The 25,984-nt window shown below is 35.0% G+C and overlaps 1 protein-coding gene across 2 annotated transcripts in view; it reads right to left on the bottom strand.

Moving 5' to 3' along the window:
- The window catches only part of RADX (RPA1 related single stranded DNA binding protein, X-linked), a 64,546-nt gene that overhangs the window by 31,915 nt on the left and 6,647 nt on the right, over nucleotides 1-25,984 (bottom strand). The window contains exons 2-10 of one of the 2 annotated variants that reach the window (XM_024749587.1): nucleotides 23,913-24,055; nucleotides 22,568-22,760; nucleotides 12,086-12,194; nucleotides 11,794-11,885; nucleotides 11,564-11,686; nucleotides 8,653-8,757; nucleotides 7,141-7,305; nucleotides 5,795-5,955; nucleotides 4,860-5,032 (exon numbers count right to left, since the gene is read on the bottom strand). In XM_024749587.1, the coding sequence (XP_024605355.1) occupies nucleotides 4,860-5,032; nucleotides 5,795-5,955; nucleotides 7,141-7,305; nucleotides 8,653-8,757; nucleotides 11,564-11,686; nucleotides 11,794-11,885; nucleotides 12,086-12,194; nucleotides 22,568-22,760; nucleotides 23,913-24,055 (1,264 nt within the window). The remainder of the gene's footprint in view (nucleotides 1-4,859; nucleotides 5,033-5,794; nucleotides 5,956-7,140; nucleotides 7,306-8,652; nucleotides 8,758-11,563; nucleotides 11,687-11,793; nucleotides 11,886-12,085; nucleotides 12,195-22,567; nucleotides 22,761-23,912; nucleotides 24,056-25,984) is intronic. The other variant, XM_024749588.1, reaches the window with a different exon arrangement.

Here is a 25,984-nt window from a genome sequence, read left to right as displayed (position 1 = left end):
GCCAAAACAGGGAGAGGCCCATGTACTGAAAAAAAAAAAAAAAAAAAAAAGTGGTACTAAGATGGAAGTTTACAGCAATACAGGCTTACCTCAAGAAATAAGAAAAATACCAAATAAATAATTTAATCTTACATCTAGAGGAAGTATAAAAAGAAGAACAAATGAAGCCCAAAGTCAGTAAATGGAAGGAAGTAATAAAGATCAGAACAGAAATAAATGAAATAGAGACTAAAAACAAAAAACAATAGAAAAGATCAATCCAACAGAGCCAGTTCTCTGAAAAGATAAACAAAATTGAGAAACCTTTGGCAAGACTAAGAAAAAAAGAGAAGACTCTGATAAATAAAATCAAAAATGGAAGTGAGTAGCCCCCGCTTGCTGCAACTAGAGAAAGCCTGCGCACAGCAATGAAGACCCAAGGCAGCCAAAATAAATAAAAATAATTTTTTTTTAAAAAAATGGCAGAGGAGAAATAACAACAGATACCACAGAAATACTAAGGCTTATAAGAGAATATTACAAAACAGTTATATGCCAACAAATTGAACAACCCAGAAGAAATGGACAAGTTCTTAGAATCATACAACCTTCCAAGACTGAATCAAGAAGAAATAGAGGGGTAAGACAGGAATAAAGACACAGACCTACTGGAGAACGGACTTGAGGATATGGGGAGGGGTAAGGGTGAGCTTTGACAGGGCGAGAGAGAGTCATGGACATATACACACTAACAAACATAGTAAGGTAGATAGCTAGGGGGAAGCAGCCGCAAGGCACAGGGATATTAGCTCGGTGCTTTGTGACAGCCTGGAGGGGTGGGATAGGGAGAGTGGGAGGGAGGGAGACGCAAGAGGGAAGACATATGGGAACATATGTATATGTAGAACTGATTCACTTTGTTATAAAGCAGAAACTAACACACCATTGTAAAGCAATTATACCCCAATAAAGATGTTTAAAAAAAAAAAGATAAACAACAAATGGTGTCAGTAAATATCTGTTTATAGAAATAAAATGACTGCCCTGAGAAATGGAAAAAAAAAAAAAGAAGAAATAGAAAATATGAATAGACTGATCACTAGTAAAGTGATTGAAACAGTAATCAAAAACCTCCCCCCAAAACAAAAGTCCAGGACCAGAGAGCTTCACAGGTGAATTCTACCAAACATTCAAAGAGGATTTAATACCTATCCTTCTCAAACTCTTCCAAAAAATTGAAGAGGAGGGAACACTTCCTAATTTTAAAGGTCCATATCACCTAAAGCAATTTACAGATTCACTGCCATCCCTATCAAAATCCCAAAGGCATTTTTCACAGAAATAGAACAAAGAATTCTAAAATTTATTTGGAACCAAAACAGACCGCAAATAACCAAAGCAATCATGAGAAAAAAGAACAAAGCTGGAGGTATCATACTTCCTGATTTCAATCTATATTACACAGCTATAATAATCAAAACAGCATGGTATTTGCAGAAAAACTGATACATAAATCAATGAAATAGAATTGAGATATCAGAAATAAACTCATACGTAAACGAACAATTAATTTATAACAAAGGAGCAAAAGTACATACAGTGGGGGAAGGAATCTCTTCAATGGTGTTGGGAAAACTGGACAGCCACATGCATAAAAATGAAAATGGACCATAATCTCACACTATACACAAAAATCAACTCAAAATGGGTAAATTAATTGAATGTAGGCCCTGAGACCATAAAACTCCTAGAAGACGACATTGGCAGTATGTTCTTTGACATCGGTCTTAGCATTATCTTTCTAGGTAGGTCTCCTCAGGGAAGGGAAACAAAACCAAAAATAAACACAAATGGGACTACATCAAACTAAAAAGCTTCTGCACAGCAAAGGAAACCATTAATAAAATGAAAAGACAACCTACCAAATGAGAGAAGATATTTGCAAATTACATATCCCATAAAGGGTTAATATCAAAAATATATTTTAAAAACTAATACAACTCAGCCTCAAAAAACCAAACAATCCGATTACAAAATGGGCAGAGGACCTGACTAGACATTTTTCCAAAGAAAACATACAGATGGCCAACAGGTACATGAAAAGATGTTCAACATCACTAATTATCAGGGAAATGCAAATGAAAACCACAGTGAGATATCACCTCACACCTTCACACCTGTCAGAATGGCTATTATCAAAAAGACAACAGATAACAAGTGTTGGTGAGGATGTGGAGAAAAGGGAACACTCCTACATTATTGGTCAGAATGTAAATCGGTGCAGGCACTATGGAAAACAGTATGGAGATTCCTCAAAAAATTAACAGTACTACCATATGATCCAGCTATCTCACTTCTGGGTATTTATCCAAAGAATACAAAAACACTAATTTGGAAAGATATATGCACCCCTATATTCTCAGCAGCATTATTTGCAGTAGCCAAGATATGGAAACAACCTAAGTGCCCATCAACAGATGGATGGATAAAGATGTGATATATATAGTGGAATACTCCTCAACCATATAAAAGATGAAATCTTGTCATTTGTGACAACATGGATGGACCCTGAGGTTATTATGCTAAGTGGAATAAATAAAGATAAATACTGTATGATCTCTCTTATCTGTAGAATAAAAAAAAAGAGAGGCAAAGAATGTTTATTTTTTTGTAATTCCCCATTTTAAACTCACGTTCAATTAGTCCATGCTGAGCATGGCAGATAAGAGAGCTTCTGTTATGGGTTGAACTGTGTCTCCTCAAAATTCATGTTGAAGTCCTTACCACCAGTAACTCGGAATGTGACCTTATTTAGATATAGGGTCACTGAAGATGTAATTAGTTAAGATGAGGTCATGTTGGATTAGGGTGGGCCCCTAGTCCAACATGACTGATGTCCTTATCAAAAGGGGAAATTTGGACAGATACAGATTGGAGTGATGTTTCTACAAGCCAAGGAAAGCCAAAGATGGCTAGCAAACCACCAGATGCTAAGGGTGAGGCATGGGGCAGATTCTTCCTCACAGCCCTCAAAAGGAATCCACCCTGCTGACATCTTGATTTTGGGCTTACAAAGCTGTGAGACAAATTTCTATAGTATAAGCCAAACAGTTTCTGGTACTTTGTTATATCAGCCCTAGAAAATTAATAGATTTTGGTACCAGGAAGTGGTGTGCTGCTGTAACAAATACATAAAAATGTGGAAGTGGCTTGGAATTGGGTATTAAGTGCAGGCTGGAAGAGTTTTGAGGTGCATAACAGAAAAAACCTAGATAGCCTTGAAGAGAATGTTGGTAGAAATATGGATTTTGAAGGAGAATCTGTTGAGGGCTCAGAAAGAAAAGAGCTGTAGAGAAAGTTTCTGCAGTCTTAGAAAATACACTCATCGTCATGAACAGAACTAGATATATGAATGTAAAAGGTGCTTCTGGTGAGGTCTCAGACAGAAATAAGGAATGTGTTATTGGAAACTGGATTTCTAAGCAAAGTATTGAAGGCACAGCCTGGTTTCTCCTTGCTGCTTATAGTAACATATGAGAGGGGAGAGAAAAGTTGAAAAGGGAATTGCTAAGAAAAAAAGAACCACAATTTCAATACTTGGAAAATTCTAAGCCTATCCATGTTGCAAAACATAAGAAAGCTTGCTTTGGAAAGAACACTAAGGGCATTGCTAGATAACCATTTGCCCAAGAGACTGTGATTTGTGGATCCAGTCAACCATCTCAGTAGGCATGCTGTTAGCTCTGACTGAAAGAAACACGGGTGGGAAGAAACGAAGGAATGCAATTCCATCGAATTTCTGGGATTCTACAGTCAGGAAATGAGCTGCTAGAGATATCCAGCTGTGATCAAGTATTATCCTTCAAGAAAAGGGAAAAATGACTCTGAGGGTGAGGCCATTTCCTCAGTTCTAGAGGGCAGGGACACCTCCTCAATTCTAGAAGCCAGGGCCACCTTCCCAGTTCCAGAGTGCAAGACCACCACTCAGTGCCATGGGGGTGGGGCTGCCATCCCAGTGGGCCCAGAGGACACAGTATTCTGCCAGGGAGGATAATTCTGGGGCCTTAATGCCAAATGAAATTTGCCTCATTAGGTTTCAACAAGGTTTGTGTGACCCATAACCCCCTTATTTCCAGTTTCTCCCTTTTGAAATGGGAATACCTGTCCTATGTCTGTCCCACCATTGTATTTTGGACAGAATGAAACATGTCTAGTTTCATAGGTTCACAGATGGAAAAGATTTTGCCCCAGGATCAATTACCCTGCATCCCATCCATACATGATTTATATGATATTTAGGACTTAAGAGTTGATGTTGGTATAGATTAAGGCTTCTGGGGATGTTGTGATGGGATGAATGTATTTTGTATGTGAGAAGGACATGAATTTTTAGAGGGTAGATTGTTATGGATTGAATTATGTTCCCACCAAATATCACTGTGACTACCAATATGTAACCAATTACATCTTCAGTGACCCTAAGAATATGACTTTATTTGGTTTGGATGAGTTCATACTAAAGTAGACCAGTACTCCAGAGTGGGTCCCTAATCCAGTATGGCTGGTGTCCTTAAAGAAAAATTTGGACACGTACACACACAGGGAGAATGCCATGTGAAGATGAAGGCAGAGATTGGGGTGATACTTCCATTAGCCAAGGAATGCTAAAGATTGCCACTAAACCACTAGAAGCTAGGGGAAATGCATGGAACAGATTCTTCCTCATAGCACTCAGAGGGAACCCACCCTGCCTATATCTTGGTCTTGGACTTTGGCAGCCCTAGAAAACTAATACAACTTCTAGTAGAATTGCTCATTTTACAGGATAGAAACAAATGAAAAAGTATATGCCATGTATATACTTAATACAAATGACTTACGGTTTGGCACATGACCCTTGTAGAGCTCTTTTTTTCTTGGGAGGGCTCAAACTGGCAGATGTAGTATGACAAAACTGAGAACTCACAGGACCATTATCTCTAGGTTCTCCAACTCTTTCTTGACTTTGACTTTCTCTTCTAGCTGCTTGGGATGTTGAGCGTCGGTTAGCATTCTAAAACCAAAAATTTGAAGAAAACGTTTAAAACTGATTCACAAAAAGTATTTCTCTCTTAAAAGACTCTATAATTTTAGTTTACCCATTTTTCATAACTTAAGAGTTGTGACAAAACTTTGCAATCGTAACAATGCTTTTATAAAGTTGATTTATCTTAATCCATCTGCTATTAAAATATTTTAATAAGATAAAAGTCCTTCTTATATTAATATAACTGTAAAGTTGGATTAGATGCTTATTTCCGTAAGAACAGTAATCTTAGAAATAACTTTTAAAAAGATAAGCTCATGGAAAAAATTAACTTATTTGTCTTGATTTTGCCTAGATTCTAGAAGTGGCCTCTTCTGTAGCATTTATCCTACAAGAGTCATTGCTACCCCTTATAGAACCTGGGTAGAACTGTCAAACTGACAATAGAGCTAAAAACTTCTGGTGGGAGTGTGCCTATAACTTTGGCCTAGACAAAAGGAAGGAAAAAATCATAATCATATATACCACCTGGAAATTTAAATAAAGACAATCATGATAGGCTCATATTACACAGAAAACAAAAACAAGATACCAAGTTTTGAGGGCAGCCCAGACTGCTCCAAAATAAATGACATAAAAAGGAAACAAACTAAAAATCATTTTTTTCCTTTTAGGTTTACATCATTAAGAGTTAATACATGTGAGTTCTGAATGATATTTACAAGATACCAGTTGTGATTATAAACACAGTGCTTTCAGAGATATACTATTAATTCTCTGGCACCATACCCGTAGTGTTTCAGATGCTGAGGCACTTTCAGTTGCACCGCTATAGGGGACATACTTTATAACAGTAATTATCCCCTGAATTGCAATGCGCTTTTGTTCCCTATACTGCAAGTCTTCAATCTCCTTCCTCACTTCACTTATAGCTGTGAAGAACAACTCAACTGCAAAAGAGTAATTTCAAGGAAACTGTAAGTTTTAAAGAACTGAAATGACAAAAATAACAATTAGATTTGCAATGTAATTTCACAACATGAAAATTATAAACTTGCTACATAACTTAAATATGTGAGATTTTGTGTTTATATTTGGCAACCCCTTATGTAATTTCGGTAAAATTGGCAAAACACATTTGTCAGTTAAATTGTGACACAGCCTTCTAGTCTGACATCTTAATTTGAAACAGAAATTTTACATATTGAACGTAATTTATATATCATACTTCAAACTATAAAGTGTTGCCTAGCCACTGCATAGAAACACATATTTTGTTTAATATTTTCTGTATTCTATATGCTATTTACAGCATATACTACATATTGCTGGCATTATGAAGTACAGGAGGGTGTCAATATTTAGATGATGATAGATCAGTGTTTCAAAGTTTCTCTTTTTTCCAAAACCATGCATTATTCCATAGCTTTTCAAAAATAATATACTTATGTTAAAGTTTTCAACTGTCATATCTTAATTCTACTAAAATAATGTTAGGCCTCTCATTAATACTTATTCTGAATCTCACTGATTTTGGTATCATTTTTATTTAAAGGTAGAGCTCAATTGTGTTATATCCAATACACAGTTGGCTCTCCATATCCACAGGTTTTGCAAACCTGCAGATATAAAGGGCCTACTGTATTCATTGTACTGAGCCATTTTATATAAGGGACTCTAGCATCTGCAGATTTTGGTATCCATGGGGGCTCCTTGAACCAATGCCCTGCGGACACCAAGGGATGTCTATATATCATTCCACAAGAGTGGCCTAATACAGTTGTCAGTACCTTGGTATCAAAGTGTCCAGTGTCTCCTCTGATATCTTTAGTCTAAGTAGTGTTATAGGAGTTGGGATCTACCAACTCAGGTTTGATCTCAATGACCTTAAATCAAGATATTACCTCCATTTAGTCATAGTCTATTTAAACTCCTTCTTTTCTTGCAGTCTAATAAAATCAAAATATTAACCTTTATGGTCATAACATATGTTTTTAGATCTTGATAAAGATCAAATTATTACCAGTGAGTGTTGCTACACTTTGGCTCACTCCCATTAAAGATGACTAACTGATATGGCATATACCATACATATCACATATAAACATATAAGGGACTAGCAATTACATCAGTACCTTTAACAGAAATATTATACTTCGAAAATGTTTCTGGCACTGGTGGATAGGGGTAATATCCACCAATAACAGTGTTCTTCAATTCCCCAGAATTGGTCTTTGTTTTAATCCACTGAATAAAGTTTTTTACCTTGGTATCGTTGGTATACGGCTGGCCTCTATGACCTTCTTGCAGGAAGGGTAAAGTGCAAAAATATGAGGAATAAAAAAAAAAAGACAACTCACTGTAATAAACCATCTGGACTTTTTTGGGTATAAAAACAGTTTAATATAAAATCATTCTTATAGCACCAAGAAGTTAACTTATTCACTATGTAGCAAATAATTATACTGAATATGCATATGAAAATTATCAGTTAACGAATCCTAAGTCAATAAGGAAATCAGACATATTAGTTTACATGGACTAAACTGTAACTGTCTACAGGACACTGAAAAGCCAGAAGAAAAAGAAAACTAATAGTCTGGCTTTTGCTAACTATCCAACTGGTTAGCATCTTCTTAGAAAATTGATTATGTTTTAACCTGAAGGTATGACATCATGTATTAACTAAATTGCCTATGAATATAGCTCAGCATTTAAGTTCATGTTTTTGAAACATACTTAAAAGTGTCATTCACATCTGTTATTATTAGTATATATTAGATCTGATAGTATTCATATTTATAAAATGAGGTATGGACAAAGATGTGTGTTACATCCTTCCTAGGACTCTTCTTTTTTTTTTTGCGATACGCGGGCCTCTCACTGCTGTGGCCTCTCCCGTTGCAGAGCAACAGGCTCCGGACACGCAGGCTCAGCGGCCATGGCCCACAGGCCCAGCCGCTCCGCGGCACGTGGGATCCCCCCAGACTGGGGCACAAACCCATGTCCCCTGCATCGGCAGGCGGACTCTCAACCACTGCACCACCAGGGAAGCCCTAGGACTCTTCTTTTGACGAATTTCCTAATTACCAACATGGTAGCATTCTAGTAAATACATCATTCCATAGTACTCCCTCACTCATCTGAAAACTTTTATCTTTATTATTTTGCCCCCCTTATCCAAAGGAATAGAGAAAAATAGTATATTTGTAGATAAGTAGTGAGACTTTTCTTGCTATATAAGTAAAATGCGAGATCTGGGGACCAAAATTGAATGCACATTTTTGTTTTATTTAATATTTAAAAACTGTTGTTAATTGAATCCATATTGTGATACAGGGCCCAACAGTCTTCAATCTATGAAGCAATTTATGGTTATCTAACTTCTTATGTCAAGCAGGAATTAAAGTTAACCAAAGGACATAAACAAAATTCTTCAGTAAGTCACAAAATCATTGCTCTAACTGTAAATAATCTGGAAGCAATAGATTTCATAGGCTAAATATTCTTTCTTAAACCATTCTTATAGTGAGAAAGGAGTTCAAAATAAAGCTATCTTGTGGTTGAATGTTATAATAGAAAAGTTAATTTAATGAAGAGAAAATACATTAGATTTCCAATAAAGTATATACAAAGAACTTGCTCACCAGTAATAAACATGCGACTCTCATTTGTAGTAGTAAGGTAAAGCAGTTCAGGTACTTGAGTGTCATTTCTGACAACTTTCAACTGTGTACACGTGAAATGTGCCACTGTAGAAAATGAAAACACTTATGAAATTATTTCTGCATTTCAAATGGGAATACCAAGGTCAGGATCTAACAGAGTGCTTCTCAAAGTTTAATGAACTGAGGAATCACCTAGGACAATTGTTAAAATGCAAATTCAGATTAAAGTAGTTTTAGTGTAGGGCCTGAGATTTTCCACCGCTAATGAGCTCCTGGGTGATACTAGTGCTGCCAGTCCTTTGACCACACTTGGAGCAACAAAGATCTAACACTTAATCATTTCCTTTAAATAAAGGATCTAACACTTAACTTTTCCTTTAGAAAGTACAACGGCCGCACCTAACTGAAGTCACTGCTTGCTGGACAGTTGAAGACTGCAAGAGTCTTTCTAATTGGCCACACAACTGAAAGTGAATAGTTATTTCCTACAGAGAAAAAAGTTGAGTTCCTCCATGATGCTTCCACTGATTAACCCAATCTAACATTGATCCCTGAATTACTCTGACTCCTTCCATCAGATAGGGCTACACAATATTAATTTGAATTTGCTTATGCGAGTGTTTTACTTGTGTATATCTTAATTAGACTTCAAGTCTCAAGGACAGGGCTTATACCACCTATTATTTTCTGTTTGCCTTGCTAACCAACTGGATAGACTAAAAAGAATTCCTGAAAATGAGGTTATAATGTCTTCAGACCAGCTACTTTCAAAAGCTATCAACTGCTTTCAACTATCAGGTTATTTAGGTAAAGTTTACTTATCCAACAATATTTTAAAAATTTTAACTCACTGCATGCCAAAACATTTACGGTCTTCAAATTAGGAAATAAAGAAATAAATATAAATACTCGTAATTTCATGTCAACAGTAAGCTCTCATTTGAGAATAAATATTTCCCTAGAGCATGATAATATCTATAAATTCGTTTCCTGTATCTCACATTTACTAGTTCTTTATTTTGTAGCAATGAAAATAAAGAAAATCTGTTCAAATGACCAAGAATAATTCTCTTGATTTATATCACTTTTCCTTTAATTCAAAAACTGTACAAAGATATGAGTATTCATGATTAAAGATGTTGATATAAGAATACTTCTAATTCTAATTTCATGGTTGTTAAAAATCAGATATTTGGACCTAACACCTTCTGGCTGTTTGACAACCCTCTGGACCTTTGTTTCCTCACCCGTAAATTTGTAAAAACATCACCTGTTTAAAAGGTAACTGGGAGTACAAAATGAGATAATATCTATGAGCAACTGGTATATAGTAAATGTTCAAAATTACTTCCCCTTAGTTCTTCACTTTTCTTAGTCAAAAGTAAACAAGATGCCCTACTACCAAAGGATTTTGGTATTATTCCAGAAGACCCTTGGTCATGTTCCCCTTCATAGGCCTGAAGCCCCCTTAATACTCACCATTTATTTTATGATTTTTTTTCCTTCACTCTTGGTCAAAAGATGAAAATGAATTGTGATTGTTGTCAACTATTGTACTAGAGTAAATCTCACCAAGGTCCATACAAACCTTTCTTAAAAGATATATTTCACATTTTCACAAGAAATAGAATGTGCATGGATGGCAACATTTCTGTGAAAAATCGTTATCCAAAACCTGTGTCAGTTTGTTGTTTAAAGTGGCTACAGAGAGAGGGACCTGGCCCTAAAGCCCATCTAAATTGTTATCAGGGATCATCACTACCAATCATCTGTGACCTGAGAGAAGTTATATGAAAGGTCATGGCCCCCCTTACCTTGGAAGCCCATGCCTTGGTTTTGGCCAAAACTCTCTTTCTGCCCTCTCCTCCAATGACATTTGGGGTGATGTTCAGTTCTACTCATATATATTTAAAAAATGTAATCTCACAAGCAGAGGGTGGATTCTAATGAGGTAATATCCGAATGGTGTGTAATACTGTTTTACAACAGAAAATAAAGGGGTAGCAGAACAGCCCTGTATATGGTCTCTAGGTCTCCTGATATTCTACAATTTCTATCTTGTTGCTCATTAAAAAAAATACATGTAGTCAAGATTGGGAATTTCTCCAATGTTGGCAAGCACTTAACAATCAGTATTTTATTCACATAATCATTTGGAAAATAGGAAAATAGCACACCAATACCTAAAATAGCTTTATGTTACAAATTCAAATAAGGAAAAATTCACTGAAGTTGTTAAAAAGTATTAGATATACTTTTATCCTTATCATAGTAGATCTAAAGACTAACTTGTTATATAAAACACATAATAGGACATACTTAAAATGTCTTCAAATAAATAAAAGTAGTGGAAAAAATCAACACCAAATTAAGTAAAATATTGACCAGCTGGTTTAACACCACCAACCTAATATTAATTCCATACTCAAATGACATCATACTTACCACTGCCATTATTTAATTACACAGTATCCCAATCCTCTACTACTTAATTCTACATTAGTAAAGCCTTCATTGTGTTTAATGGGGTCTACTAAGTCAATTTCCAAATGGATACAAAGGAAACGGACTATCTATGTTTTAGTTTCACCGAATTTTAAGGTTTTATGTCTAAAATGCTAAAAAGGGGAATTGATAAGAGCACCTGTTTTCTGAAAAACTAGTTTAAATCCCAAATTAAATCTGAATAGAAAACCAGAAGGTAGTTAATATCTGTTAATACCAATTATAATATTAATATAGAAAAAACTTAAACATGCTATCAGACTGCTTGAATTTGCTAACTCAATATCATGGCATTCTGTAAGTAAGTCAGTATACCTCTATCATTTTTTTAAGTCAATGCCCCCACTTCCAAAAATAAAATGATAAAAATATTGAAACTGAGTACTTGGGTAAATATTTTCAAAGACTTCTGGCTGAGATGTAGAAAACAGTTCCACTATAAATGGTTTTTTGGAAGTCCCATCAGCAATGTGAATCCAGCGATATGACCAAAAATCTTCACGGCTTTCTATATGGATAGAATGTTAGAATAAATGAAGGTAACTGATTACGCACATATGAACAAAGAATTATTCACTGAAATACTTTTTATGACTTTCAATATCAAAAGCTTACCCTTCTTTTTTGACCGCTGGACTCTTCCTACAAAAACTAAAACGCCAATAACATCACAGATACTATTTTCTGGCATATCATCCAGTTCGGATCTCAAAAAAGCAAAATTATTAAATAGATATTGCATTTTTAAACAGTGAAAAAGCGTTCTGCAAATATGACTGTGAAAATGCACATCTATCTAACTGCTACAGCATAATTCTGGGTAGATTCCAAGCAAATTACAATACATTGTTTCAGTAACTAACATTAAAAATTAATATTTGAGATATTTTACAAGAAGCTATTTTACCTTGTGACAAAACGGTGGTTTAATTTTGGCAATCTCCATTCTGGTTTCACCTGCTTTTCTGGAATGATAATTATATTAGTTGGAGGATTTCGAAGGTTCAGGCAGATTTCTGAAAAGCAAATATATTACTTTAATATGATATTTAATACATATAAAATAATATATGCATATAAATCACACAGCAAAAAAGATTGAACACTTTTGAGCCCACCACTAAACCTAACAACTAGATCATTATCAATAGCTTTCTTCTACCTATTCCGACATTATCACATCCACTTATCTCGCCAACTAAAGGTTAACCATACCTTAAATTTTGTGCTTCATCATATACTTAATTTTAAAAAGAGGTTTTTTTTTATCACTTATGTGTTCTTGCCCAAATAGTATACTGTTTGAATTTCTTTGTTTTTGAATTTTAAATGAATGGAATTTTACCATAATGCAGTATTCTAGGGCTATTTTTTTCACTTAACTTTATGGTCCTAAAATTCATCCATGCAGCTGCATGTAGCAATTTTTTTCTCATTTCTACTGCTGAATAACGTTCCAGAGTGTTGATATACTACAATTTTATTTACTCTTTATTGTATTGCTGGACATCTGGATTATTTCCAGCTTTTGTTGTTACAAACATGGTCACTATGAGCTTTTTCTACATACCTCCTTGTACACACAGGCAAAAGCTTTCTAAGGTATTATATCCAGGAGGGAAACCCTGGATTGTAAAATATGCAAATGTTCCACCCTATAGGATAATTTCAAACTATAATAAAGTAGTATTTATTATTTATTAATAAATATTTACTAATATTTACTGAATATTAAATATTTATTTAAACTATTAACAGTTCCAGCAGTGATGTGCAAGAATTCCCACTGAGCCACATCCTCTCCAAATTTTGGTACTGTTAAAAATTTTTTTTTTTTGGCCTCACCACGCGGCATGTGGAATCTTAGTTTCCTGACCAGGGATCGAACCTGTGTCCCCTACAGTGGAAGTGCATAGTCTTAACCACTGGACCGCCAGGGAAATCCCTAAATTTCTTAGTTTTTGTCAGTCTAATGACAGAAAATGACAATTCGCTGTGGTTTTATTTTGCACTTCCCTTATTACTAATTATGTTCAACAACATTTCAAAACCTATGGTTCATTCATGCATCCTCTTCTGTGAAATACCTGTTCATATTTTTGCCCATTTTTCTACTGGATTGTCTTTCTCTTATTTATTTGTATTACTTCTTTCTATATATGTTGAATACTAATCCCTTGTTGATTATACCATTGCAAATACCTTCACCCAGTTTTTGGATTGTTTTTCATTTTGGGGGCTGTCTCTTGATGAACAAAAGTTCTTAATTTTAATGTAGTTAGGTTTATTAATCTTTCTTTTATGGCTACCATTTCTGTGTCCTATCCAAAAAATCCTTCCTTATCCCAAAGTCAAACAGATACTTTCTATAAGTTCTTCTAAAAGTTTCGCCTTTCACATTTAAGTGTTTGATATACCTGAAATTTATTTTTATACGGTATGAGTTAGGGATATAATGTCATTTTTTTCTCATATATAATCAATTGTCTCAATACTATTTACTGAATGGCTCTTCCTTCCTTGATGATCTGCACAGCACATCTGTTGTATATCAAAATTTTATATGTCTAGGGCTGTTTCTTGACTTTGTATTATGACTTGCTGGTCAGTTTGTCTATATCTATACCAATACTACATGATTATACTTTATAATAATTCTTGATATTTGTAGGACACGTCCTCATTCTCTCTTCAGCCCCTTATTCTTTTTCTTCAGAGGTGTCTTAACTATTCTTGATAATTATGTGCTTCCATATAAATTTTAGAATCAGTTTGTCAGTTCCAGAAAAAATAATCCGATAGAATAGCACTAAATTTATAGATCAATTTGGGGGGGACTTGACATACTTATGAAACTGAGACTAACCTCCTGCCTGGGAACACGGGATATTTCTCCATTTATTTAGGGACTCTTTAGTGTCTTTTGAAAAGTATTAAAATATTCTCCAAATAGGTCTTACATATCTTCTGTTAGATTTATTTCTAGATACTTTATAGTTATTTTTGACAAGGTAAATTATGTTTTAAAAATTATAATTTCTAACTCTGTTACTGGAGTGTACAAAATCAACTGACTTTGGTATATTGCTGTTACAGCTAGCTTTGCCAGTATCTTATTTTTTTCTCTCTCTCTGTTTTTTTTTTTTTTTGGCTGCACCATGCAGCTTGTGGGATCTTACTTAGTTCCCCAACCAGGGATTGAATCTGGGCCCTCGGCAGTGAGAGTGCATAGTCCTAGCCACTGGACTGCCAGGGAATTCCCTATTTTTTTCAATTTTATTGAAGTATAGTTGATTTACCATATTGTGTTAGTTTCAGGTATACAGCAAAGTGGTTCAGCTTTATTTATATATATATAAAGTATATTACATATATTAATTTATAAATATATTTCTAAATATATATTTATATATATTTCAGATTTTCCATTATAGGTTATTATAAGATACTGAATACAGTTCCTTGTGCTATACAGTAAATCTTTGTTGCTTATCTACTTTATGTATAGTAGTTTGTATCTATTAATCCCTTTTTCCTAATTTATCCTTCCCCCCCTCCCTTCCACTTTGGTAACCATAGTTTGCTTTCTATGTCTGTAAATCTGTCTCTGTTTTGTAAATAGATTCATTTGTATTATTTTTTAGATTCTACATATAAGTGGTATCATATAATATTTGTCTTTCTCTGTCTTCACTAAGTATAATATTCTCTAGGTCCATCCATGCTGCAAATGGCAATATTTCATTCTTTTTTATGGCTGAGTAATATTCCATTGTATTGATATATATATACACATATACATATACATATACATATATATATATATACATATACATATATATATATATATATATGTATATATATACATACACCACATCTAAGCCAATCATCTGTTGATGGGTACTTGTTTCCATGTCTTGCTTATTGTAAATAGTGGTGATATGAACACTGGGGTGCATGTATCTTTTTGAATTAGGGTTTTTGTCTTTTCCGGATATATGCCCAGGAGTGGGATTACATGATCATATGGTTAACTATTTTTAGATTTTTAAGGAACCTCCATACTGTTCTCTATAATGGCTGCACCAATTTACATTCCCACCAACAGTGCAGGAAGGTTCCCTTTTCTCCACACCCTCTCCAGCATTTATTATCTGTAGTCTTTTTGATGATAGCCATTCTGACCAGTGTGAGGTGATACCACGTTGTGGTTTCTTATTATTTTTAATACTTTGTGTTATTTTGGATTTTCTTTGTAGAAGATCTAATTTGTGAATAATGACAGTTTTGTGTTTTTCTTTAAAATTCTTATGCCTTTGGTGGGTGGCCAAGATGGTGGAGTAGGAAGACCCTGAACTTACCTCCTCTCGTGGACACACCGAAAGTACAACTTACAGAGAAACTACCTAACAGAATGACCTGAAGACTAGCAGAAAAGATTTTCCACAGCTAAAGACATAAAGAAGAAGCCACAACGAGTCAGGTAGGAGGGGTGGAGATGTGATATAGTCAGGAAGCACCCCCCTCAGGTCGGTGACCCACTAATAGGAAGGATAATCATAACCACAGAGGTCCTCCCCAAGAACAAGGCATCTGAGCCCCCCATACTGGGCTTCCCAGCCTTGGGGTCCTGCGCTGGGAAGATGAGCCCCCAGAACATCTGGCTTTGAAAAGCAGCAGGGCTTATGTGCAGGAGAGCCAGAGGACTACAGGAAACAAGAGATTCCACTCTTAAGGGCACATGCAAAATGTCACATACTCTGAGTTCCAGCACAGAGGTAGGTAGTAGTAAAGGAGACTGGGTCAGACCCACTTGCTAATTTTGAAGAACCTCCTAGAAAGGCAGGAGGCAACTGGGACTCTCTTAGGGACACAGATGCTGGTGGCAGCCATTTTGGGGAACTCCTACCAGGAGGACACTGGTGTTGACAAATGCTAATTTGGGGTCCTTCCTCTAGCCTATTAGCTCCAGGGGCTTACCCACCCACCAGCTGAGCAGCACGGGTCCTGGGACACCCCCAACACCAAGCAGCCAGTCCTGTAGTGACCCAGCCCCAACCACCAGCAGGATGGCACAAGCCATGGCCCCACTCAACACCCCCCTGGGGCTGCCCCGCCTACCAGCATGCCCAGAGTAGTCAACTACAACAGGAGGGCTCACACAACCCACAGAGGGGGCACTCCTAGAGCATATAGCCCTGGTGACCCATGCTTATAAGGTCAATTAATCTATGACAAAGGAGGCAAGAATATACAATGGGGAAAAATAGCCTCTTCAATAAATGATGTTGGGAAAACTGGACAGCTATATGCAAAAGAATCAAACTGGACTACTTTCTCACACCATATACAAAAATAAACTCAAAATGGATTAAAGACTTAAATGTAAGACCTGAAACCATAAAACTTCTAAAAGAAAACAGAGGCAGTATGCTCCTTGACGTTGGTCTTAGCATATATTTTTGGATCTGTCTCCTCAGGCAAGGGAAACAAAAGCAAAAATAAATGGGACCACATCAAACTTTAGCACGCCAAAGGAAGCTATCAACAAAATGAAAAGACAGTTCACTGAATGGGAGAAGACATTTGTAAATGATAATCCAACAAGGGGTTAATATCCAAAATAGATAAAGAACTCCAACAAACATCAAAGAAAAAGAACAACCAAATTAAAAAATGGGCAGAGGACTTGAATAGACATTTTTTCCACAGAAGACACACAGATAGCCAACAGACACATGAAAAGATGCACAACATCACTAATCATTAGGGAAATGCAAATCAAAACTACAATGAGCTACCACCTCACACCTGTCAGAATGACCATCATCAAAGAAGACAACAAATAACAAATGTTGGAGAGGATGTAGAGGAAAGGGAACCCTGTGCACTGTTGGTGGGATTATAAATTGATGCAGCCACTATGGAAAACAATATGGAGGTTCCTCAAAAAATTAAAAATAGAACTACCATATGATCCAGAAATTTCACTTCTGGGTATTTACCTGAGGAAAACAAAAACACTAATTTGAAAAGGTATATGCACACCAATGTTTACTGAAGTGTCATTTACAATAGCCGAGATATGGAAGCAACCTAAGTGTCCATCGATAGATGAATGGATAAAGACAATGTAGTCTATATATACATACAATGGAATATTACCTAGCCATTAAAAATAATGAAATCTTGCCTTTGCGACAACATGGATGGATCTAGAGGGTATTATGCTAAGTGAAATAAGTCAGACAGAGAAAGATAAATACCATATGGTCTTACTTATATGTGGAATCTTAAAAACAAAACAATCAAACAAACAAAATGAAAAACAGACTCACAGATACACAATAAACCGGCTGTTGCCAGGGGAGGGGGGATGATATAGGTGATGGAAATTAAGAGGTACAAACCTCCAGTTATAAAACAAGTAAGCCAAGGGAATGTAATATACAATAAAAGAAATATGGTCAATAACATTATAATTTCTTTGGGGACAGATGGTTACTAGACTTATCATGGTGATCATTTCATAATGTATGCAAATGTCAAATCACTATGTAGGACACCTGAAACTAACATAGTATTGTACAGCACTATGTCAACTATATTTCAATAAAAAATTCTTATGCTTTTAATGGATTTTATCTTCTCACATTGGCTAGGAGAGCCCGTACAACATTAAACAGAAATAGTAGTAGGAGACCATCAATGTTCCCCATTTAAAAAAGGAGTGTTTCTAAATTTTCCCCATTAAAAGTTGTGTTTGTTGGGCTTCCCTGGTGGTACAGTGGTTAAGAATCCTCCTGCCAATGCAGGGGACACAGGTTCAAGCCCTGGTCCGGGAAGATCCCACATGCCGCGGAGCAACTAAGCCCGTGCGCCGCAACTACTGAGCCTGCGCTCTAGAGCCCATAAGCCACAACTACTGAGCCCACGTGCCACAACTACTGAAGCCCACGCGCCTAGAGCCCGTGCTCTGCAACAAGAGAAGTCACTGTGGTGAGAAGCCTGCGCTCCCAACGAAGAGTAGCCCCCCACTTGCTGCAATCAGAGAAAAAGCACGCGCGCAGCAATGAAGACCTAACATGGCCAAAATAAATAAATTAATAAAATAAAATAATAAAATTTAAAAATTTATTTTAAAAAGTTGTGTTTGTTGTTATGTTTTGACTTTGCAAACATCCTTTATCAGTTATGGAAGGTTCCTTTTCTCACTATTTTCTTTTTAAAATTTATGAATGTGTGTAAAATTTTAGCAAATGTGTTTTGTGCCTCTATTAGGATGACCTTCTTTAATTTGTGTGGTGAGTGACACTTATAGATTTTCATATGTAAAACCAACTTCACATTGCTGGAGAACAATGCAACTTAGTCACAGTGTGTGATCATTTTCCACATATAACTTAATTCAGTTTGCTAATCTTCAATTTTGAATATCTGTACATATGTTCATAGTGGAAGCTAGTCTTTAATTTTCCTCATTAATAATATTGTTTGGTTTTGATTATCACAGTTATACTGGTGGCAAAGAATGAGTTACAGAGTATGCCCTCTTATTCTATTATCTGGAATAGTTTTGGAATGGTACATTCCTTCAATGTTTGCTAGAATTTGCCTGTAAAATGGTACCTGCCTGGTATTTTCTTTGTGAGATGATTTTAAACCTCTGGTTCATTTTCTTTAACAGTTATAGAACTATCTGGGCTTTCTATTTCTTTAATGCCAGTAATATTTTTCTAAGAATTTGCTATGTAGCAAACAAAGATTAAACCAGGATGAAAATAATTGCTTTCTTTTTTTGCCTATTACCATCCATGTGACTAGAAAATTCACTTTTACCTTTTCATATATGAGTGAGGAAGTTTTGTATTACACCTTGTACCTAGAAAATGGTTTGCATTTTACAAAGCACTTTCATAGCCATAGTTACTCAGTTATATTCGAGGCCGCCCCCAGCTCTAAAATGCTAGGATTTTGAATCAATTAAAAACCTCCTTTGTCCCAAACCTAAAACACTTGATGCTATTATCTCAATATGTATTATGCCATACAGTCTGAAAATCTCAAGACTTTAAAAGGTTTATTATTTGTGTATGCCAACTGAATACTATTTTGTATACGGGGACAGAATGATATACAAAATGGCAATATACAAAGCATACATTACCAGCAAATAATATGTCCTTTTTTTTTTTTTGCAATAGAATTTTCATCTTTATATGCTTCCATTTATTTAGTTTTTTAAAAAATTGCATCTTAGTTTGTATAACTTGGAACTATATGTGTAAGTATGAAAAAATAAACCAAGCTAAATTACCCCAATAATTTGTCTTCCAACATCAACACCTAGAAGGCAGTGATGCTATCACAGATCTTTATTCCTAAACTGACCAAACCGGCCCCAACTACATACGCTTTCTCATTTCTCTTCTCATAACATTTAAACTACCCTGCTATTATTCCTAACCCTCACTTATACTTTCTCCAATTCAACCCATTCTCCCACTCTCCAGACCATTCATTCTTTCCTCAATTTCTGTTCATTTCCTCTCCCCTTCCATTCATTCTTTTTTCTTACTGTTTACTGTCAGCAGTCTTTCATTTTACTGTAATTTGTTCATTTTACATATGTTACCCTGTTAGACTAATTTTAAGGGTAGAATTCTGTATTACTTATCTTTGTGTCCCTTGTGCCTAGCATGGTTTACAAAACTTCTTTTCCCTTAAAAAGATCATTAATCATACTGAGGTTTTAAAAGATCATATATCAATAGTTTTCAGCCCTGGCTGTACATTAGAATCACCTGAGGAGTTTTAGAGACACACCAATGTCTTGGTCCCCTCTTCAGAGTAATTAATTCAGAATCTCTGAGGGTGGGGTGCTCATGATTCTTTAAAGCTCCCCAAGTGATACTAATGTACAGCCAGTATTGACATCTACTTATACACATAGACTTGGCAAACTATGGCCTGTAGATGGACGCCTGTGTTTTGCAAATAGAGTTTTACGGTAACACAGCCAAGCCCATTCGTTTACATATTATCTCTGGCTGCTTTCACTCTATAAAGGCAGAGCTGAGTTGTTGTGAAGAAGACTATACTGCCTACACAGCTTATAGTACTCACTGTCTGGTTCTTTTTTTTTTTTTAAGAAGATGTTGGGGGTAGGAGTTTATTAATTAATTTTTGCTGTGTTGGGTCTTCGTTTCTGTGCGAGGGCTTTCTCTAGTTGCAGCAAGCAGGGGCCACTCTTCATCAGGGTGTGCGGGCCTCTCACTATCGTGGCCTCTCTTGTTGCGGAGCACAGGCTCCAGACGTGCAGGCTCAGTACTTGTGGCTCACGGGCCTAGTTGCTCCTTGGCATGTGGGATCTTCCCAGACCAGGGCTCGAACCCGTGTCCCCTGCATTAGCAGGCAGATTCTCAACCACTGCGCCACCAGGGAAGCCCACTGTCTGGTTCTTTATAGAAATAGTTTGCTGACCCCTGATAAAGAGGAACAAAGTCCTATTACTTATCAAAAAGGTATGGGATAACAGAGACTGATGCTAACACTAATAAGTAAGACTGTTGTAAAGGCTAAAAGGAACGTTTTCAATATATTCTCATCAAGGCTCTCACTTTAAAAACGTTTTCTATATTTGCAATTATTCACCTGAAAATGTAAATAGCTTCTCATATCCTAAAAAGAGAGTTTCCATTATAAAAATCTGGCCCTATAATTCTATGTAGCAGAGGTAGCATACAGCTCAATCAGTTTCACTGCTACATTCTAATGGCTGTATCTACTTGTCACATGCTGTCTATTGTCCCACTTTCCATATGTTTTTAAGGTTTAGAAGCAGCTATTAGTACAGACACATTTCTAGATTTGTCCACAGACACATAAAAACTGTGATAGAAATTAATTTTCTTTATACCAGAAAACACTGTATTTAGTAAAAAGAACACTAGATTAGGTATCAGGAAAACTAGGTTTCAATTTTCACTATGCCAGTGATTTATTATGTGACATTGACAAAGTTACTTACTTTATCTGTTATTGACAAAGAATGTCTCAATTTTTACTAAAGCAATTTTGTCACCTGGAGATGCTTGGTTGTGGGAAAGAATTTATAAATTGGCAGACACAATAATACACATTTTGAATTAGCTTCCTCTCGCCAAATTTTACTACATTTTCTTAATTAAGTCTCAATAGCAATATGAGTTTAATTTCTCCTGTAATAAAGAGTAATGAGATTATGGACTGGTTGTACCAAACTATCTAAGTAATGACCTGTTCATCCAGCAAGATTGATGTCTACCAAATGCTTAAGATTTTAATAGAGAATCATATGAGATTTTCCTAAACATATATTTCAGTAAACAGTGAACAAAGGCTTCATTATTTGAACATTCTTTACATAATTAAGCTTAATGGGTCAGCTAGGGAGTTCAGAATACACAGAAATAAAGGTCCAGTATAAAACTATGACAAGCCAAAAACAATGCTTAAAATTGTTGAATGATGTGTCCTACAAGTTTGAAAAAGGGAAATGCAAAAAAACCCACATCCACATCTTAAAGCAATCACTTACTATATTAATTCTAATGCTCCCAAAATATTTAGGATGATGCCAAGATGTCAATACTGTGATTTCAATACTAATCAGGAAGAGCCCTTTCAAGATTGTAGCAATTGGCAACATTTGAATATTGACCATAGGTTAGATAATAGTATTATATCAATTTTAAATTTCCTGATTTTGATAACTATACTGTGATTATGTAATAGAATGTTCTCGTTCTTAGGAAATATAGAGTAAAATATTACTGAAGTGTTTAGAGGTAAAGGGGTATGTATGATGGCTGCCGCTTACTGTCAAACGGTTCAGAGGTGATAAATACATATGTGTGTGTGTATGTGTGTATATATATGTAGTGGAGGAATGACAAAGCAAAGGTAAATGTTACCAATTGTTGAATCTGTGTGAAAGGTATATGGGAGTTCTTCATACTATCCTTTCAACTTTTATGTAAGTTTGAAATTATTTCAAAATAAAATTTTGACAAAAGCCTTTTCAAATAGCACCTCGTAGTACAAAAAATTATATTCAAGTCATTAATTTAATATTTTAATACAAAAAATGAAAGAAAATAAGTACATCCCAAGCGGCACTCATTCATTAATCAACAATATATATCTCAGATGATTTTTCTTAAAAATGCAATAATAAATAAACGTATTTATTAAGTGATTGCTCAAAAATTTTTATGGACAAAAGAATTTAAAGTCTGTCAGGTTCTAACAGCTTCAGTAATTTTTAAGGGCTTTTGACTGATATGGTACTTTGCAAATTTATACAAACAAAATAGCGATAAAATAACAAATTCATTGAATACTTAACCCATTGTAGAAATTAGTTTGATCTGTGGATCCACAGGGAGAGGCTGCATCCTGAAGGGGTGACTCTTTTTAATAGAATAATCTTGAAGCAGAAGAACTAAACCAACATGCAAACTTTTATACCACTCAGGACACAGGGCATTCCACATAATCACTGACACGGTGCCTGAACTGTCAGCAACTTCCAAAAAGGTCTAGTTAAAAAAGAGTAAAAGCACATGCATATTTGTTACTTTAATCTACAGGGTGTTCAAATTTTATTTTAAGAATGAGGAAGCAAAACTATAGAAGAATCACTGAATAATTTATGATATGAGAGACTCTGTAATGATGAAAAGTTATAAATGAAGAATTTTTAGTAATATGAGAAAATACTTGAGAAAATGTTAAATGATACAAACTTTTATATACAATATGATTCCCATTTTGTAAGATAACTTACTATGATATATGCCATAGTTATATGTAATATATGATAGGCATACATATATGCATAGATGTGCTATCTATGACATACATATGATACCACAGATATGTGTATATATATGATATACACATATAAAAAAGGGGAATAAAATACACTTTAATATTAACAGTGGTTCTCTCTGAGTGGTAAGATTTGGCTTGATATTATTTATCAGCTTTATATATCTTTATACATTTTCCAAATTCCCTGTAAATATGTATAACTTTTACTATAAAAGCTTAATAAAGCACCTAAAATAATTCTTGATAACATGCGGAAATACAGTAAAATGTTAAGTTTAAAAAAAAACACAGGACAGAAATCAGCACCATATGGCATAGAGTGTCAAGATAACAGAAAAGTGTCAGATAGATTGGACAATTAGAAGGTCTCTGGTGAGTTACTAGCTGAAGCAAAAAGTCAAACAAATTGTGTTGAGAAGTAAAAGGGAGGCAAGAAAGTGAAAACATATAGTGTAGACTACTTCTTCAAGGAGCTTGCCTGAAGAGAAGGACAGAGGGAATACAGGAGTCCTGATGTCAAAGGAGATTTTTTTCCTTTTTTAAAATGGAAGACTAGACTATATTTATATCCTGGTGTAGAAAGCACAGTAAAGAAGAAGTTGAAGATACAGAAAAAGGTGTGAAGGAGACCAGCTGGATCAAGGGAATTAAAGGGCACTAATACAGAAAGAACTTCTTTTTCTATAAGAAACTACATAGAAAAATACCTTGAAATATATATTTGTTCATTTTTAAATTATTAAGTTGAACTTTAAAATATGTTATTTAAACATAAATTATCCTAATAAAGAGTCAGGCCTGTAAGTTATAATTTATGAGTGCTAAATTAACATATAATATCTTATCACTACTTATACCTGGTATGGCTCAATCATCTTTTTATTGGGTTTTCCATAGTATCGCAGTTTTGATTTATGCAAGATTCTCACAAGCAATGCAGGAAAATTCCTTATGTTAGACCAGGTCATTTCAAGGTGAGAAAGGGAAATTATTCTGATATCTAGAATACAAAAAAGAAAAAAAATCCTACTAAATATGTCATGGTAATTTCAAAATTCTATTTTATTGGTTAAAAATGGTAGCCAGATCATACCCAAAGCAACTCCTTCTCACCAGCTAAACCAGTCTGTATACTTCTCACATATAAAACTTAGTAATAAATATTACCCCTAATAATAATAGCTAAAAAATATATATGACTTACTATGTGACTAGAATATAGGTAAACACCTATGTTAACTAACACATCTAGATGGAATGTTCCATCTGGAATGCCCTCTACCTCATCAAACTGTGTAATTACTTCCTGGAAGACTTGGATCGAAACTTACCTCCCTTAAGAAAAAACTCAATGCCATGGAATATTTTTCATGGCACTTATATATTTAACTTATAGAATTGTTTCATGATATATTTCTTTACTGCCCTCACCTTAGTCTCATATGTATAAGTTCGAACTTTCCCAAACATTCCAGACATGGTCCTGTAACAGGGCCTTTGCACTTGCTGTTCCCTGGGTCTGGAATGTCTTCCTCTTAGATACCCAAGTGATTTCCTCTTAGATACCCGAGTGACTTTCTCTTCTCCTTCAAGTTTTGCTCAAAGGTCACTTTCTCAGTGATGTTAGCCATAACCACCCTATAGAAAACTGATCCCCTTACTTATCTTCCATCCCATTTTATTTTTCTACATAGCACATATTACCTTCTCATACACCATATAATTTACTTTGAAATGTTTTAATCTCCAAGCCTGATAGCAAGTGCCAAAACTGCTTAAAAGCTATCTACCATGTTTAAAAGATTAACTTGTATTTCTAATTTTATTCTTCCTTGGTTAAGAGGGGTTCCATCTGCAATTTTCTCCACATTTTGCTCTCTCATAGCCCACAGTCCCAACTTTTAAAATGTGTATTTGTATTTTTTCCAATATTTATTTATTTAAGGCATCCTCCATTTCCATTTTTATTTATATAACGTATCATCTACTCAACTTTGGCATGAAAACCATTCTTGTAATTTCTTTTCAATAAAAGTTTAAATGGCCTTTTATAACTACAATTGTACCATTAACACTGCCCCCCCTACACTATTTTCAGTATTAGGGTATCTTGTGTAAATTTCCCTCCAGATTCTCCCAATACATTACTAGCCCAGGATCACAGATCCTAATATTTGATGTGACGTAATTAAGTGATTTCCTTTTAAATATGGTCAAACAAATTGTAGATCACCTCTGAATTATCTAGAAGGTATGTGGAACACTCTTCATCAATGCAGGCACATACACCACCTTTACCAGCCGGAATAAATTCAAGAGCTACATGGTTTTATAAAACCACAGTTGTAAGAGCCACTGTTTCTGCTACAATTGAGTCCAGACAGTTAGCCATGATCAGACACGTGCTTGGTTAACATTTTCCCAGATTGGGTAAAAACAAAAACAAACAAACAAACAAACAAAAAAACTCATTAACTTCATAGAATATACATATCTCTGAAATCTAAAAAAAATTACAGGTTATACATAGACAACGAGGAATCTGTGTAAATTCATAGAAATAAGTGGGTTCATTATCAAAAGAAAGAATGAAAATAATAATAAACTACATATTCAATATAAAAAGTTAGTAAGCAATACAATAGTGTTTCTCAAACTTTATGGTCCCAGGACCCCTTTACAGTCTTAAAAATTACTGAAGACCTCAAAAAGCTTTTGTTTATGTGGGTAATATTTATCATATTTACCATACTATAAAGTAAAACTAAGAAATTAAAATATTCATTAATTCCTTTAACACAACAATAATAAACCTGTTAATGTATAATAAAAAGGTATATTTTTGAAAAATGACTATATTTTCCAAAACCAAAAATGTATTTGAAAGAGTGGCATTGTTTTACATTTTTGCAAATCTCTTCAGTGTCTA

The sequence above is a fragment of the Neophocaena asiaeorientalis genome, unplaced genomic scaffold (genome assembly GCF_003031525.2).
Source record: "Neophocaena asiaeorientalis asiaeorientalis breed wild unplaced genomic scaffold, Neophocaena_asiaeorientalis_V1.1 scaffold850, whole genome shotgun sequence".
NCBI lineage: Eukaryota > Metazoa > Chordata > Mammalia > Artiodactyla > Phocoenidae > Neophocaena > Neophocaena asiaeorientalis.
This window is presented reverse-complemented; position numbering and strand designations above follow the sequence as displayed.